Source organism: Contarinia nasturtii, unplaced genomic scaffold, assembly GCF_009176525.2.
Source record: "Contarinia nasturtii isolate CC-2019 unplaced genomic scaffold, AAFC_CNas_1.1 Cnas_scaffold_129, whole genome shotgun sequence".
NCBI classification, from domain to species: Eukaryota; Metazoa; Arthropoda; class Insecta; order Diptera; family Cecidomyiidae; genus Contarinia; species Contarinia nasturtii.
This window is the reverse complement of record NW_022197486.1, coordinates 5,394,657-5,410,929: the sequence shown is the minus strand read 5'-3', so window position 1 is coordinate 5,410,929 and position 16,273 is coordinate 5,394,657. Positions and strand designations below refer to the sequence as shown.

Below are 16,273 nucleotides of genomic sequence, written 5' to 3'. Positions count from 1 at the left end.
CCCTTTATTTTTTACCGTATTTAATAATACTCACAACCGATTTCATTTTGAGTGTTTGGTTTGTGTCGTCGATATATTTTCTGTATGAAAACAAAATTGATACTGTTAAATAGGCAAAGACGACCCGTTTTTTTATAGCAACAGAGAAGAGAGCCCGCGGAAATACAAAAAGTTCAAAGTTATTTTAAACGAATTTTTTATTTTTATTTATGTATACATAGGGCTATACGCAAATTATTCAGTTTAAAGCGTTGTACTACTGTGGAAACCGTTGAAGAAATTTCATCATCCCTTTTATGACCAAATAGGTCCATCCCTCATGCACTTCCATGCCATGTTTGAGCGCGGTCCAGTAACTACCAGTATGCATTTGGAGACTTGTTCAATTATACCTCAAGTGAATTTTTCGATTTTCATAAAGCCAGACTTGTTTGAAGCTACAATAAAATTTCCTTTCTTCATGATAGGTGTTTTGTATGTTCAGCAAAATTGTTGGCTCGACCATAAACTTTAATTATGACCACCAGAAATTAAAAAATTTTTTGCTCATCCGATCGTAATGGCTAAAAACTCAAAAAAGGTCGAAAAATGGGTAATTTTCCATTTTTTAGCAAATTTTCACTTGAAACACAAAAACTATGGCCTCAAACCTGTTGATTCACGTACGAGCCATGATGATGAAATGGAAAAATTGCGAGTTTTGTACAAAAATTTAAAAGAAATCATTCATTAGATTTTTTATATCACATTGAGTTGCTAGATAATTGGAAACTTTGGTCGAAATCTCAACAAAAACTTGACTTAAATTTTCTTAGATTGCTTTGGCTGTTATTGTAGAACACCGAGGACTTACGTTAATGCAGTTATTTCATGTCAATATGCCTCTTTATGCAAAAGAAATCCAAAAAGTAAAAATCGTAAATCACTCGTTAATTGAACAGGTCAACAAAGAATGGATACTAGTAGTTATTTTATTTGGTCATAAAAGGTATGATGAAATTCCTTCAACGGTTTCCTTTGAAATACAAAATTCTTACCAGAAATTGATCACAGTAGTATATTCGACTTCTAAAAAGATTAAATGGAATATTAATCTAAAAATTATGTAAATAAACGAAAAAAATCTTTGTCGTTAATAGTATTTAAAACCAACTTGACAAAAAATAAATTTGATTATACGCAAATCGAGCGCTATTTGATTCACAGTCTCCGGTTTTTTTTTGATCACATGGTATAAATGATTTTTAAGGATGGAATCAGACATTATATGGAGATATTTTTAAGACATTAGGCTCGAGCTATACATATAGCGGCTGCTATTTCATAGGCGCTATTTAATTCGTGTGCTGTGTGTAATACCGAGTAGGAATATCATAGCCTACTATTCTTTTCAACATTTGAATGTTAGTACGAGAGAGATGAAGAAAATAACGCCTATGAAATTGCAGTCGCTATATCCATAGCTCAAACCTAATGTCTGATTTTTAGCCAGATGAATCAGCTCAGCCAGATATCGTCAGGAGCTGAAATTGTGTGAAAACAATGGAAGTGATTGTTATACTTACATTGCTTCAATCACTTTTATTGTTTTCACTCAACCAAAAAATATGTTGAAAACAGGTTAAGGTTTCGATCTTTGATTTAAATAATAGAATTATACGTATGTTTTTGGCATTTCGATTCGATGAATATGTATGCTAATTCTGATTATACAAATCACCATGGCAAAACATGAGATTAATATTCAAACGATCGATGAATATCATTGGGAATCACGGTTGGATTCGCCGAATATATACATGTATGCTAATTCTGAACAAGTTATTTTCCTCTTACTTCTCTCTCTCTCTCTCACTCTTTTATTTATCTTTTTAATTGTATTTGGCCCATTGCAATGCTTAAACATATTTAGAAAATTTGATTCTGTTGGTCCATCGAGTGAATTTGTGCAAATATATTATTCGATGGTCGCATAATATGACTCCATATTTCAACAAAATACCAATCCTTTTTATTTTCAACGTAATTTCAGCTCATTTTAATCCAAAAGCATTCATTTGACTCATACATTGTTCGTACAATGATCACACATCTATACAGGGACTGTATGCAATCACACAAACCATGCAATATCACAGTGTATGAACTTTGTGTTGAATATAACAAAATTGTAAGCGAGCAAATTTCAATATACAATATAATACACAACTTGTGTATCTTATTATATATAAACGGTATATTTAGCGTTCCTCAAGCAATATTAAACAATATTGTGAAATTCATTTGATGATTCAAATAATTTAATTTTTTATAAATGCACTCTTGTTGAAGCAGCTGTAGCAAACAGACGCAATTCATAATATTACATTGGAAACAAAGTGTGGTATCCTTTAAAAAAGTTCAAAGTAAATTTTTTTGATTTGAAATTTATTTGGGCTAATAAACAAGTTCGATTTATTGTGTTTTGGGTGATATTTTATATAATTTCTAGTATAATTCATTGTATATACTTCAATTTTTTCCATTATTTATTATTTTAAATATCGCGGATGATTTCGTGCCTTTACCTGGCGCAAAAAGCGAAGATGTAGCTATTCTGAAAAATATATAGATTTCTTATTTAAGAAAATTGTTGATCAAATAGATGATGACACGATCACAAAATCGAAAAGTGGTGGGCAATTGTGTTCACAATAATCATATGAAGAAATTAATGTGTTATAATGCCTGTGTGACTTTACATTTGGTCACATTGTAATAAAATGATGCGCAATATAATTTACATGTACATATATGAAACGTGGAGTTGCACAGATTTAATCTGTTTAATGTGTATCGGTATTGCTTGCGATTTCAAGTTTCTACGTATCACTTTTGAGCACTTATTAACATTTCTTTTCGTCTCGGTGTTCTTCTTCACCTTGCTTGCCTTCGTTGAGGAACAGTACATGTTACTGATACAATTAAAAGTTCAATATAGAATATCAAGTTTAAAGGAAAATATTTTATGCACAAAATTTGGGTGTGGACGCCCCTGTAACAGTGACTATATTACTTTCTCAGTTATTTTTTTATATTTTCAATTATAGGTACCGAGGGAAGATTAAAAAACCATAACATCATATTCGATTGAATTTTCAAAGAAAATAAAATGGGAATTCGCTACTTACTCGCTTTTACATCAACAAATTTCATAAATATGCGTGATGAGGTCATTGAGTGGAAAAGGTGACATAATTCATCACATTTGCAAAGTTAATTTTCTCAGTTTTAATTGTTTTCAATAAACAGAGCTCACCGGGGCAATAAACCAATAATAGCGATTGATTTTAAAAATCTCGTTTATGCCATTTCAACATCTGAAGAGAGTGATATTTGTGGTGGTCGTCATAAAGAAACTTTGAAATTGTGGGAAGATTTGTTGGAAGCACTTAAAAAGTTGGATTGTAAATTCATATTCTTTGCGGACTCGATTACCCCAATGTGGAAGGTTGGAGAATGGATGCAACGACGAGATGAAGATTTTGATAAATACAAAAAGTTATATGAATTGATTAAAAAAGGCACATCACTCGAGGTTATTCCGGGAAAAATTTATAATTTAAAATCATTGATTGCAACATATTACGAAATGTTGCAAAAGGCAAGGGAATACGGTGATTTCCCTTATTCTGCTTGTAATGATAATGATTCGGAGATAGCATATTATGCAAAAGAAAATGAGGTATTTGCTGTCATTTCAAATGATTCTGATTTTCTCATTTATGATGGGCCATGGAAGTTGTGGAGTATTAAAGATTTTAATAATGCTATTCGATTGGAAGCAACTGAATATAATAGGGATAGTTTATTGGAAAAACTCCAACTTCCCAGACATAAAATGCCTCTTTGGGCGACTTTAGTAGGCAATGATTACACGAAGAAGGACGAAAATTTGAAAAGATTTCACGTGCAATTGAGTCGGAAATATAATCACGGTGTGGGCGATCGCCAGCTCTTTGGTAGTATTGTAAAATATATGAATACATTGAATTTTGGTCCAAAAGCTTTAGATTTCAATATAACACAAGTTGCAAGATCGGTTTTTGGATCGGACCACAGAAGATATGTTGAATTGATTAAAAATAGTGTCGATTCATACAATATTGATAATCCACTTGATGTCAATATGATCAACGACCCTATTGGGAAGAAAATTTATCAGTCAAAAAATCCTATTTATCAGTCATATAAGGCACTCATCTATCCAATTGTGGGCATATCATTACCGTATTATGATATGCGTGGCCGTCGACCAGGAGGTATATTTACAGACCTAATAGTACAGTACACAAATCGTAAGAAAGGAATTTTATTGATGGAAACACGTCCAGAAACATACACCTTATTAGCAAAAAAAGAAGCCAACCAACACTTTGAGCGGTCTGAAGAAAAAATAATTTATCCAGATTGTATGTTATTCATTTCAAGTCATTTAAACTAAACGAATATTTATATTTTGAAATGATTTCTTTCTTTCCTTTATATCAGTTACCATACCACCACTTCATCAGTTATATCTTGGAAACACCAGTGTTGTCGATTCCGAAATTATTGGAACGCGCTGGAAAATTTTTCAATTCATTATGATGTTTTCGGAAGAAGACGTAAAAAAAGTTAAGGCATTGGATAAACAGTTTCGATTAATTGGCACCGTTCTTTATGTTTTGGTTAAGGTATTTTTAATACAAAAACTATCATATTTGAAAAGCTTCAAATCATCAATACAATAATAAGCACAGTCACTCAGTCTACCAAAATTAAAAGAGTAGACGCTGGGCCGCTCGATTCAGTTCGCTAAATATTCGAGAAAACTCAACATGACGGAAGTCACGGTACGGCAATTTTTTTTGCAACAAGGTAATGCAAAATCAATGAGTAAGGCCAGCTCGCACCGTATGGTATGCTTGAGCAGGGTGACAACCGTACCGAATAAATGAAGTGCAGTATGATGAATACTATGAAATAAGTTGTTTTTCAATAAAAACTGAACAAATATTTCTATATTAGAAACGACTGCTTAGTGTAGAAGAAGCCGATGGAATTTTATATACTGAGCACAGAGTTTATGATGGAACTGACAATAATCGAAAACCAGTTAAAGTCGTTGACGAACACATTCGCTCAGCTCACATCTATGTTAAAGCATTCGATTGTGTACGTGAAAATTTCGCAGTTGCTGGACTTCTATCACAAATTCAGGTATTATTGGAATGATCAATGAGAAATGGTTCGGTCAAAACCAAGAACCGCTTTTGTTCGAACCGTTTTACGAACGGACAAATTTGCACCAATTTTTCGAACATGGACATAGCTTCTGACGGTCGCGTTCCAAGGTTTTCAAAATTGTAAAAGGGTTAATTTTTAGCTCACAATTCGAAATCGAAAGAATTTTTCCCATTTGAAAAGCTTGTTGCGCAAAAAAAAGTCTTCACTATTTTCGCAAAAATCCTCAGCAAATCGACAGATTATTTTTCTCAATTTGTAAAGGAGTAATTTTTCAAATCCATTCTCCAGGAGGGGGTGCTAATTGAACCTCTCGGAACCCTGATCAGGAGCTAAGAACATGGACATTTTTTGCCACTTTCAATTACTTTAGTGTATTGTCTAATGTTTACCTAATATTTCAGGAAAAACTGCTATTTAACGGTGTTTTCTTTCAACAGATAATTCACAATATGAGTGATGCTTTTCGTCACAAATATATGAATTCATTGCAAAAATACCGTATTTATGCTTAGTTTCAAGAATATTACCGATTTATATTCACGATCATTTTGCTGTAGCAGCTGATTAATAAATACTTGAAATACTTGGTGTGAGGAATTTTATTATAATTTTATCAAATTTACCTTATCATTGGAATATATTAATGGGGAAAATTGCCATTTAATAATTATAATCTTTTTTCTTTTTTTGTGAAAAATTCTTTTTCCCATTCATTTGATAGAAATTTGATGTGTAATCGTTGAAATTTGGCGAGTTATATCATACAATCATATTTTGAAGAAAAAACAGCGGATTTTAATTTTTACTCTTAAGGCATATTAAAGCAACAGTCAGAAGTAGCTGCATTTTTTTCTAGAATCGCTTCTAAATGGTTTTAAAAAATATCGTTTTGTACATCTACTCGTTGAAGTATACCAATTAAGTCAAAGACAACAAAAACCAAAAAAAGGAAATTACCCATTCTATTTTCTAATTATTGAAAATGTTCAAGAAGAGAATGTGGATTGAGTTAGTTGGTTTGATCAAATAAAACCACAAATGTTTGTTTAAAACAAAATTCGTTGCTACATACGTTCGTTCGGCGAAATCTTTCAAAAATTTTGAAAATTATCACTTCGAATCACTATATTGTTGTACATATACTTACCGTAGGATTCTCAGCCAAATAGTCTAGTCGATCGAACGAAAGGTACATTCAGATCATGAAACCATTAAAAATATTTCCAAATTCTCGGTTACGTTAAAAAAACTACCTTTATTTCTTGTTTAATATAAAATTAATGTGTAATTGTGCTTCGATTTTTTTCCACCAGAAAAATAGATTGTGAAATCACATTGACGGAAACGATTTAGATTTAACCAATGACCAAATGGATGAAAAAATGAAATCCTTCAAGCTGCTGTACCACATTTATGTACTAAATAAACCTTTAGTAAATTGTTGAGGTTTTGTTCGAAATTTGTGATAAAGTTTCTGAACGAATTATTTTTCTTCGTTTTAATAAGATCATTGAATTCCACTGTGATTAGTTCAAAATTGTCCACATCGGTTGTGACATGAACAGTGGCTGACAATTGTAATTGTAAGGCGTTTTTCTTGAATCGTTCTTGTGATTCGAGTCGTTCATAGTTCAATGTATTAACGGTAATTTTTTTTGTTTGTTTTCGTGCTAAAAATACATCACGTGTTCCAACAATACTGAATTCCTTTGAAAATTCATCAATTTTTTTGCTCTTTGAATCATCGCTGGTTGTGTCCGTTTGTGGTTCTGGTGTTGCACTTGTTGATGGTGTATTTGTACCATTTGTCGCTGTTTGGCTCGTCATATTTTCAACCTTAAGCATAAATATATCCTGTAGTATGCCATGAATGCTTTGAATAATGTTTTCAGCCCATGATCGATGGATGGTTTGATTGTCGATTTTCACATTTGTGTCGCTGTGTTTTTTCATCAAAATGTCACGTATAATCGATAGATGATAGTCGGTGGGTTTTATTTGCAAAACAATTTTACGATTTGTTGTTGATTGTGGTTTTAATACAGCCAATTGTGGTGGAACACGTGGTTCTGGAACTTTTTGATTTTTTCGTCGAACATATTCCAGAAATTTTCCCGCATCAAATATTGATAATAGTAATTTGGTACTTTCACCACCTGCTTCAAGTTCCGATTCGATGATGTTGGCAGCATACTCAAATTTGGTGATGATCTTTTGAAATTCTTTGGCTGCAATCGCACCTGGAATCGTATGCGTTGTTTCGAACGGATCTTGGATGCAAATACATTTATTGAATTGCATTGGTGTTAAGGTCGGATTGAATTTTAGCATTTCGTGATATCGTTGAAATTCGGTCAATTCTTGGGCTAAAATGTCAGCTTTCTTGAACGATTTACCGTACAACGGACAAATGACATTTTTATCAAAATCAAAACTTTTGTAAAATTTAAAAAATCCCATCAATAATTCGGAGCATCGACTTTGATTTTTTGTTTGATTTGGATAAAATTCATCGAACGCAAAATTATATCCATTCACAAATAATGGATGGACACGCTTTTGAAATTCAATGATTGGAGGAAGAATTGGTACTGGCAACTGTTGCAAATAAAATAAAAGCATCCATACAATTGCATAGTTTGATATCCGATTTTTTCCAGCACAGTCATGTACTTTGGCCCAGTACTTTAGAATAGTAGCCAGCACGTAAATTTGTGTGTCGAATGTAAGAAGACGCGCCACTATTGGACTGTTTAAAAATATGTAGAAATTAATTTTTTGTCGAGAGAAAAAGAAAATTCTTTTTTTTTTACCTATTCAATATGCCGTAGGAGTCGGAAAAATTGATGTCAACTGCCATGGACGTTTTAGTGTGGTAACATTTTAATATTGGTACTCGTGCATGTGAAATTGGTAAAAAATTGGTGAACTGTCCGCTTCGTCTCAAAATGTTCATGGCTCGACCGATAATTTCGGCAGGTTTTGCGTTCAATGGTGGTCGAGACAACTCGATGAAAAAATCAAAATCACTGTCTATACATAAATAAGAGAAAAACATGTTCAAAAAAATATGAAAAATTAATGTGAATTGTTACCTTTAAAAGCAATTCCCATCACGGTTGAGCCAAATACTTCCAATCGAACACCTGGATATTGGCGTTGTAGAGCTAATAACAAGTCCTTCTTAACTTCCATACACTTCAGCCATAACGTATGATGATCGGGCTTCAGAGAAGAGTGTAGTACTTCCAATTCACGTCCTGGTTCACATTTCTCCAATCGGTTGCGAACCTGTTCTTGCATAAACTGAAAAATCTGTGCGTTCGGATCATCTTTTGCCATCTGTTGTTGTGGTTTGTTTGTCATTTTCCGAGATTTTTTCGGATCATTGTTTTGTGTTGGGTTTCCTTGGTTTTTTCTTGTCGCTCTTTGACCATTATTCGAAACTTCTAAACGAATCAATTATTTACAAAAATAACAATCAAAGAAAAAAAAATTGCATTTTTTTTCACAACATTATCTATTCAATAATACTCACTTTTTTCCGGACTTTTCGAATCGGTCGGAGCATGTAATTCAGTTTTTGTATCGTTCATAATTGGCCCATACGTTTCGTTAATAAATTGAAATACTTTTTTAAAATACTATTGCATTGTTTGATTTATTAACAAACATTATAACAATTGTTCAGACAACTTTTCCATCGTATTTAACATGCGAGATACAACAAACAACATTTTTGATTGACATTTCAATGGATACGTTCAATATATCACACATACAGTGAAAATGGGTGCGTTTTTACATGTCTTAATTTTTTAATACAATTTTACACACTTCAGCATTTCTTATCATATTTCGATGTTGAGAGAAAACTAGAAATGTTAATTAAAATATTACAAAATAGTAGATTTATTGCGAAAGCGATTCCGCTCAACGGAATTCCAAATCTAACAAAATCACTATGTAAAGTTGAACCAGTTCAATTGATGCTAAAACGGAATGCATCGATTCACACTCGAAATATTTTAATACAAAAGTTCAAATTAGAACATGTTGATAATTTTGGCATTTTCTTAATGGTTAGCTCAAAATGGTTTTATAATATTTTCTCGAAAAAAAAACTTTATTATCACGTCTTTCGTTTCATTTAATTTGTTTGTAATGACATTCCTTTTTTTTCATTAGCTATTTCCAGTGGCAACTTTTGGCTTGGGAGTATGGCAAATCCGACGAAAAGTTTGGAAAGAGCAGCTGATTGCAGAATTAAAACTTCAAATGAATAAAGAACCAGTGGATTTACCAGAACAGTATGACAACTTACTGATAATTGTGCATTTGAAATTTCAGTTAATAACCAATAACGTTGTTTTGTTCTTCTCGAATAGTTTGCCCGAGCTCAATGACATGGAATATCAGGCAGTGAGAGTGCGTGGACATTTCTTACACGATAAAGAGCTATACTTGGGTCCTAGATCATTGATTGAAGAAAAAACCGGGAAAAAAGGTGGAGTGCTAACGATGGCTCCCAAATCTGGATATTTGGTTATCACACCATTCAAGCTCGAAGGCAGAGAGTATGTCGATTTACATTTGGAAAAAAAAGAACATTTTAACAGTTTATTGATTTTTTTTCAGAGAGGTAATTTTGGTAAATCGTGGTTGGGTTCCGAAGAAAAAGAAAAATCCATTGTCTCGAAAAGAAGGTCAAATTGAATCAAATGTTGAAATTATTGGTGTTGTTAGAAAGCACGAAAATCGGCCGCAATTCATGCCAAAAATGAAAGATGATCAATTGTTCCTGTTTAGGTAAAAACAAAATAATAATGCACTATCGGTGATTTATGGTGATTATAATATTGATTAACATTTTTCAGAGATGTCAATCGAATGAGTGAAATAACTGGAACACAACCATATTATTTAGATGCAACGATCGGTTCAAGTGTACCAAATGGTCCAATCGGTGGCCAAACAACGATTGCGATACGGAATGAGCATCTTTCATATGTCATTACCTGGTTCTCATTATCCGGATTATCCGCATACTTTTGGTATAAAATGGTGTACACAGTTAAAAAATAGATCAAAAAAGAAATGTTCTATTAAAAATTAGTATATTTTGTTTTATTTCTTCCACCAGAATAATTTTGTTGACAAAAACAATGTGGTCATTTTAGTTGTTAAAATTCGAAAATACATAATAAATGCCATTACATTGCAAAACCATTTATAATTTAGAATATAAAAAATCAGTTCATGCCGAAAGTGATGCTTTCAAATTTTCCGCCAACTTATCCATGAATGCAAATGTATCTAAATAGTCACCTTTTTGAACATTTGCCATGCCTTTAATGCAAATGGCCAAATCTTTGGTTAGAAAACCCGATTCAATTGTATCGATACACACCTTTTCCAATGTAATGGCGAATTTTTTCAATTCAGCATTATTGTCAAGTTCAGCACGATGTGCCAAACCTTTTGTCCATGCAAAAATCGAAGCAATTGGATTTGTTGATGTCTCTTTGCCTTGTTGATGCATACGATAATGACGTGTGACTGTTCCATGAGCAGCTTCAGCTATATATTCAATAAAAGAAAGTATTTGTTTATTGATTTTTCGATAAATTTAGCAAGAGACAAAAAAATACCTTCAACTGTTTTACCATCGGGACAGATCAAGACCGATGTCATCAAACCAAGTGAACCATAACCTTGAGCAACTGAATCAGACTGAACGTCACCATCATAGTTCTTACATGCCCATACAAATCCACCTTCTGATTTCATGGCATATGCGACCATATCATCGATTAAACGATGTTCATACCAAATACCATCGGCCTCATATTTACTCTTATACTCAGTTTCGTAGATATTTTGGAAAATATCCTTGAATCGTCCATCATACTTTTTGAGTATGGTATTTTTTGTGCTTAAATATAACGGATATTTACGGCTTAATGCGTATTTAAACGATGCATGAGCAAAATCAATAATGGAAGCATCCGTATTAAACATTCCCAATGCAACGCCTGCACCTTTAAATTCGTTTACAATATGGCTGATGGTTTCACCGCCATTTTTCGGCACAAAACGAAGTTCCAACGTTCCAGCACCAGGAACAACAAAATCGGTGGCCTATTTTTTAATTAAGAAATTAATTTAAGAAAATGTGATAATAAAAACGTTTTTGTTACTTTGTATTGATCAGCATGTGCATGACGGCCAATGATAATTGGTTGTGTCCAGCCGGTGACTAAACGTGGAATATTTTTACAAATGATAGCCTCACGAAATACAGTACCACCCAAAATGTTACGGATCGTTCCATTTGGTGATTTCCACATTTTTTTCAATTTAAATTCTTCAACACGAGCCTCATCTGGTGTAATGGTCGCACATTTAATGCCAACATTATATTTTTTCACCGCTTCGGCACAATCGATTGTCACTTGATCATTGGTTGCATCACGATTTTCCATACCCAAATCATAAACATGCAATTCGATATCCAAAAAAGGTAAAATCAATTTTTCTTTTATCAAATCCCAGATGATACGTGTCATCTCATCGCCAAGAATATCAACGACCGGGCCTGCCTTTATTTTACTTGCCATTGTGATTTATACTGTAAACAAATAAAATTAAAAAAATAAAATAAAATGAATGACACACTTTGTTATATGAGCATTGAGCATTATAAACTGTCTGAGCCATATCAACAATATATATATGAATATATATATATATATATATATATCAATTCCATGCAGTGTGGTTTTATCGATTGTAGAACGCACTTTGTACCAGACACAAATGAATAATAATCGACTATATACAATGTATATATAATCAGAGGCTTGGGTCTGCCGTTTGATGACCGGTAATTCTATATATATATAAATTATATGTAAATCAAATATATGCGTGTGTGTATGATTCGACGAAAGGTTGAAGTGGCAATTGTCTGGAGTCTTCAATATGACAACAACGCCGAAATAAAAAAATGTTGAAAAAACTCGTTTCTTCATTAAATAATATAATCATTATGATGAAAGATTAAAGTACAAATCCAATACGTGACTGCATACACTTCATATACGAAACAATTTCAACACAATATTTCAAATCAAACACGAGCTTAAATTTTAGCCGAACATATCTACGTCAGTCTTCTTAATAATTATTTGCAAATTTGTAAACAATTTTATTTTTTTGATTATAAAAAAAATCAAAACAAAAATGTTCTGCAGCCGATTAAAACGATAAACTTTCTCTTTTCCATATGATGCAGACTTTTGCTTTTATTAAATATGTTCGATAAGTTTGTGTTATTACATTGTAGTTCTTCTTCAAATAAATATTAGAATTAAATCGACTAATTTTATTATTAAAATGTATAATTCTAGCATTTTATGATTGATATAGATAGCGGCATTCTAAAACACCGCTATCATTTTAATTTAGTGCGCGTCATTGAATTTCGTCTTATTGTTGTTATTATTAATTAAAATGAATAAATAATACCTTGAAATTTGCCAATTTAAATAAAAAAAGAATGGGCTACTTGATTTGGTTTTGTTTTTGCCGTAGAAGAAATTATTACAATATGATTATAACTGAGCTAAGCGATAATGTGTACTGAGCGAGCTTCACCATACAACTGATTTCATGTAAGAATTTAAAGCAGTGATTAGGTGAAAGTCTTCATGAACGAAAGTAAATATAGATATATGAATTGAACGCACTCTCTGGATATTCACTAGAAGTATAAGGTATATGTGTGTATGTTGTGTACTTGAGTGAATGTATTTTTTTTAAAAATAAAACCGGATATTTTTGGTATTCAACTCCATTCATTAGTACCAAATACTTACAATAAGTTATTTAAATAAAAGAACGAAATGATTTTAAGAGGATATAGCCAGCAATTATCCTATGAATTTTATATTATCAAATCCTAAAAGACGTCGACTCGATTGTCTGGCGGTGGTGCAATACACCATTTGGATGTGATGACACCCAAACTGATCAGTAATACGATTAGCGATGATAATGCCAGAACAACACCTGTTATTAAATCATGGAACGGTGTTCCGGGGATTGGATTCAATCCAAGCAAAGCAACAAGACCACAACAGTTGAGTAATGAGAAAATTGTCACCAAAACATAGCCTGCAAATAAAAAAAATTTCATGAAAATATTTATTCATATTTTGACGTGTTTTTTCTTCTTTTATGTAAGTAATTATCAAACTAACCTGATATGTAATTGCGATTTGGCAGCCAATAACACTGTCGTGATCTAAAGCCCATAGCACCAAGCGCGGCAGACGCAAAACCCGATATGATACCCAAATCCAAATAATAAGATCGTCTCATCTATAGATTCATATGAGAAATTTAAAAATGCTTTTACTCTCAATTCCGCATCCTTCTGAAGTTCAATTATATTAGTATCAATGTGTTTTCAACATATCCCTTGAGATGATTTTACAACAATTATGTTGATCACATTGTACTTTTTTTTTTTTTAACAAAGATGTCAAAAAAGAAGATTCAAAATACTTACATCGGTGACCATATATAAACATAGTCCTGAATTTAAGACACCGGTGAGAATTAACATGAGTGAAATAACTGCGATGGTAGCGGTTGCATTTTCGACTTTTTGGAAACTTTCATGGGGCCAAGGTTTTTCGCCATCCATCGTTGATTCCATATAAACCGATTGCTGATGAAGTCGTGGCGATATAATAGCCGTTGTTCTTTGCTCAATACTTTGCGAATGGATTTGTTTATTTTCATATTTTAGCTTTTGTGGTGTAAAATTCGTTCGTTGTTCTTGTGTTGCGTAAATATTTTGTAGTTGAAATTGATTTGGTGATTTTTGAACGATTGTCTGATAACTGGCTTGACGTTGAAGCGTTTCTTGTTGATTTTTGCGTGGTGTCGACAATAGTTCATGTAGTTTTTGTGTGGCAATTGGATTTTTGGTCGGTGTTCTTGGCATATAGTTCAATGATTTTAATGATTGATAGTTGGTTCTCATTTGATTTTCTCTGCTTTCATTGTACTCCATTGTAGTGTTTAAATGTTCACGGCTTGCCAATGTTGATTGAATTTTTGGTTGTTGTTGTTGTTTTTCGGCTACCGTTGTAAGTCGCTGTTTATTCGTGCACATTTTTAACGGTGAATTTTGATGGTGTACATTTGAATGAACATTGGTGACATGATTTATGATTCCATTTTCATCATCGTCATCGGTTGGAATGACCGCATATCGATGAAGGCGACCGTTATGCATTTCAATAATTTCATGATTTGTGTCAACAACTTCTTCATCATCATCGGTTGGTACAATTGTGTATCGTTGTTGACTATTTTGATCGACCAATATCATTGATTTATTTATAAAATCCGATGAAAATGCGGAAATTAATTTTTTCTCATTCTCTTGTGGTTCTTGAATTGCTGGCAAACTGATAAAACTATCTTCTTCATCATGAACAAAATCCAAATTATCTTGACTTTTTGTTAGTCGCAATGAACTACTACTGCGCATCATATTTAGTTCGGTTGTTGGTAAAATTGCATAACGATCTTTACTTGAACTGGGCAGATCTTCGAGTGGCACCAATGCATAACCGCTTGTATTGAATTGCATGCTTGTATTGTGACATTTTGACAATTGTTCTTTCGAACCAATATGAAAATCATAATGATTTGGTTTTGGACCGGGTTTTGGTGGTAGACTTCGTTGTTGAACCTTTTGGATTCGTTGATTTGTACCTTGAAAATTTCTTGGTCGATTTGTCCAATTTCTTCGTTGAGCCAAATGTAAAATTTCACTTCGCGGTAGATTAATTTCACTATTTGCTTCAATCGATGTTAAAGAACTCATTCGCGGACAAAATTCACTTTCAAACGCTGGATTTGTATAATGTGCCATTGTGTGTGTGTGTTTTTTTTTTCTAAAACTCTTATTTGGACTGTTTAAACAAATGTGAAAAGAAATAAATTATAAAACTACACTTTCGAAATTTAAAACTATTTGAATTATTTTCACGACTTTTTTTGTATATATGTTAAATAAATTAAGTAAACAACTATTTTTTGGGCGAAAAATTGTAACTTAAAGTTAATTTTGGTATATTTTTGAACACCTTTCTTGATCAACACATAACGAGCATCTGGTGTTTTAAATGCGTTGCATGCATAAAGAAAGACGACCGTTAAAAAAATCTATTTGATTCCCCTATGCTAAGAACCAATAATAAATTTCAGTTAGAGTCGCACATCTGATGATCAACATACGTGCACGCACACACGCACACTTACAAGTACATTTGTGTATTCTTGTGTATATGTTTGCGCGTATGCCCTCAGAAGGATATATGCGTTGCACATGTGTGCGTGCAGATTGCATTCATTTTTATTCGTTATTTTTACTATTTGTTTGTGTAAACACCCTGCACACATACTAACAAATATAAACATAAAACATGTGCCAAATTCCCCCTAGTTGATGCGTTCCAGTTGGTTTAATACTATGGAAAATGCGGTATTCTGTATAAACATTTTTTGTTTAAATATTCGCAAAATTTATTAAAGAGCACAAATTCGACGATGTAGTCTCATTACAGAACATATATAAGAGATTTTTTTCCATGAAAATTGTGGGTGTTTGGCCGGAAAAAATCAAATGAAGCAATTTTTTCACAATGAGTACTAACAATTGCTTGATGATGGAATCTCGAGAAGTCATATGAAAAATGTTGGGTTTCCAGTATTTGCAATATTTTCATACAGAGCCGATATTCCAATACACTTTTCCGATCAATTTTTTCGGAATTATTCCGAAAAATATATTTCTATGAATGAATATTGTTTTTAATATACATTGCAGCACATAGCGAGAATAATAGGCGTTATTCATAAGACAAAAAAAACAAACAAAATTCCCCTTATTTCAGTGAAATTATTCCGAAACCTCTCTACA

The 16,273-nt window shown here is 32.6% G+C and overlaps 5 protein-coding genes across 9 annotated transcripts; 2 read left to right on the top strand and 3 right to left on the bottom strand.

The window, feature by feature from the left end:
* Positions 1-162: 162 nt before the first annotated feature.
* On the top strand, positions 163-5,941 carry LOC116339323. Of its 4 annotated transcripts, none has more exons than XM_031765161.1 (6): positions 163-178; positions 3,090-3,228; positions 3,292-4,451; positions 4,531-4,715; positions 5,050-5,241; positions 5,670-5,941. In XM_031765161.1, exons 2-6 carry the CDS (start codon positions 3,152-3,154, stop codon positions 5,778-5,780), a joined length of 1,725 nt encoding a protein of 574 aa, XP_031621021.1. In that variant the 5' UTR covers positions 163-178; positions 3,090-3,151; the 3' UTR covers positions 5,781-5,941. The 4 variants fall into 4 exon arrangements, 3 of the variants coding, with proteins under 3 accessions (XP_031621021.1, XP_031621007.1, XP_031621015.1); XM_031765147.1 differs by lacking the exon at positions 163-178 and adding an exon at positions 2,279-2,405; XM_031765155.1 differs by lacking the exon at positions 163-178 and adding an exon at positions 2,471-3,022.
* Positions 5,942-6,496: 555 nt separating this feature from the next.
* Positions 6,497-9,014, bottom strand: LOC116339314 (UTP:RNA uridylyltransferase 1). 2 transcript variants are annotated; one of them, XM_031765127.1, is made up of 4 exons: positions 8,807-9,014; positions 8,364-8,717; positions 8,082-8,301; positions 6,497-8,017 (listed from the first exon to the last, which is right to left on the bottom strand). In XM_031765127.1, the coding sequence occupies exons 1-4, from the start codon at positions 8,862-8,864 to the stop codon at positions 6,661-6,663; spliced, it is 1,989 nt and encodes a 662-aa protein (XP_031620987.1). In that variant the 5' UTR covers positions 8,865-9,014; the 3' UTR covers positions 6,497-6,660. The 2 variants fall into 2 exon arrangements, with proteins under 2 accessions (XP_031620987.1, XP_031620997.1); XM_031765137.1 differs by having other exon boundaries at positions 8,364-8,714.
* Positions 9,015-9,095: 81 nt separating this feature from the next.
* Positions 9,096-10,383, top strand: LOC116339399 (SURF1-like protein). The gene is made up of 5 exons (XM_031765253.1): positions 9,096-9,350; positions 9,457-9,578; positions 9,657-9,845; positions 9,907-10,077; positions 10,146-10,383. Exons 1-5 carry the CDS (start codon positions 9,150-9,152, stop codon positions 10,351-10,353), a joined length of 891 nt encoding a protein of 296 aa, XP_031621113.1. The 5' UTR covers positions 9,096-9,149; the 3' UTR covers positions 10,354-10,383.
* Positions 10,369-12,982, bottom strand: LOC116339370 (isocitrate dehydrogenase [NADP] cytoplasmic). The gene is made up of 4 exons (XM_031765208.1): positions 12,799-12,982; positions 11,469-11,899; positions 10,920-11,409; positions 10,369-10,848 (listed from the first exon to the last, which is right to left on the bottom strand). The coding sequence occupies exons 2-4, from the start codon at positions 11,886-11,888 to the stop codon at positions 10,526-10,528; spliced, it is 1,233 nt and encodes a 410-aa protein (XP_031621068.1). The 5' UTR covers positions 11,889-11,899; positions 12,799-12,982; the 3' UTR covers positions 10,369-10,525.
* Positions 12,983-13,155: 173 nt separating this feature from the next.
* LOC116339344 lies at positions 13,156-15,441 on the bottom strand. The gene is made up of 3 exons (XM_031765177.1): positions 13,844-15,441; positions 13,533-13,653; positions 13,156-13,446 (listed from the first exon to the last, which is right to left on the bottom strand). The coding sequence occupies exons 1-3, from the start codon at positions 15,221-15,223 to the stop codon at positions 13,232-13,234; spliced, it is 1,716 nt and encodes a 571-aa protein (XP_031621037.1). The 5' UTR covers positions 15,224-15,441; the 3' UTR covers positions 13,156-13,231.
* Between the last annotated feature and the right edge of the window lie 832 nt (positions 15,442-16,273).

Coding starts and splice junctions, on each gene's coding strand:
- LOC116339344 (XM_031765177.1), bottom strand. CDS start 15,223: ATGGCACATTATACAAATCCAGCGTTTGAAAGTGAATTTTGTCCGCGA. Junction 13,654..13,843: donor GTTTATATATGGTCACCGAT/GTAAGTATTTTG, acceptor ATGAATCTATAG/ATGAGACGATCTTATTATTT. Junction 13,447..13,532: donor AAATCGCAATTACATATCAG/GTTAGTTTGATA, acceptor TTTTATTTGCAG/GCTATGTTTTGGTGACAATT.
- LOC116339370 (XM_031765208.1), bottom strand. CDS start 11,888: ATGGCAAGTAAAATAAAGGCAGGCCCGGTCGTTGATATTCTTGGCGAT. Junction 11,410..11,468: donor CACATGCTGATCAATACAAA/GTAACAAAAACG, acceptor ATTAAAAAATAG/GCCACCGATTTTGTTGTTCC. Junction 10,849..10,919: donor CGATGGTAAAACAGTTGAAG/GTATTTTTTTGT, acceptor TTGAATATATAG/CTGAAGCTGCTCATGGAACA.
- LOC116339399 (XM_031765253.1), top strand. CDS start 9,150: ATGTTAATTAAAATATTACAAAATAGTAGATTTATTGCGAAAGCGATT. Junction 9,846..9,906: donor TTCAAGCTCGAAGGCAGAGA/GTATGTCGATTT, acceptor ATTTTTTTTCAG/AGAGGTAATTTTGGTAAATC. Junction 10,078..10,145: donor GATCAATTGTTCCTGTTTAG/GTAAAAACAAAA, acceptor AACATTTTTCAG/AGATGTCAATCGAATGAGTG.
- LOC116339323 (XM_031765161.1), top strand. CDS start 3,152: ATGGGAATTCGCTACTTACTCGCTTTTACATCAACAAATTTCATAAAT. Junction 4,452..4,530: donor AAAAATAATTTATCCAGATT/GTATGTTATTCA, acceptor CCTTTATATCAG/TTACCATACCACCACTTCAT. Junction 5,242..5,669: donor GACTTCTATCACAAATTCAG/GTATTATTGGAA, acceptor CTAATATTTCAG/GAAAAACTGCTATTTAACGG.
- LOC116339314 (XM_031765127.1), bottom strand. CDS start 8,864: ATGAACGATACAAAAACTGAATTACATGCTCCGACCGATTCGAAAAGT. Junction 8,718..8,806: donor TTCGAAAAGTCCGGAAAAAA/GTGAGTATTATT, acceptor TGATTCGTTTAG/AAGTTTCGAATAATGGTCAA. Junction 8,018..8,081: donor TCCTACGGCATATTGAATAG/GTAAAAAAAAAA, acceptor ATTTTTAAACAG/TCCAATAGTGGCGCGTCTTC.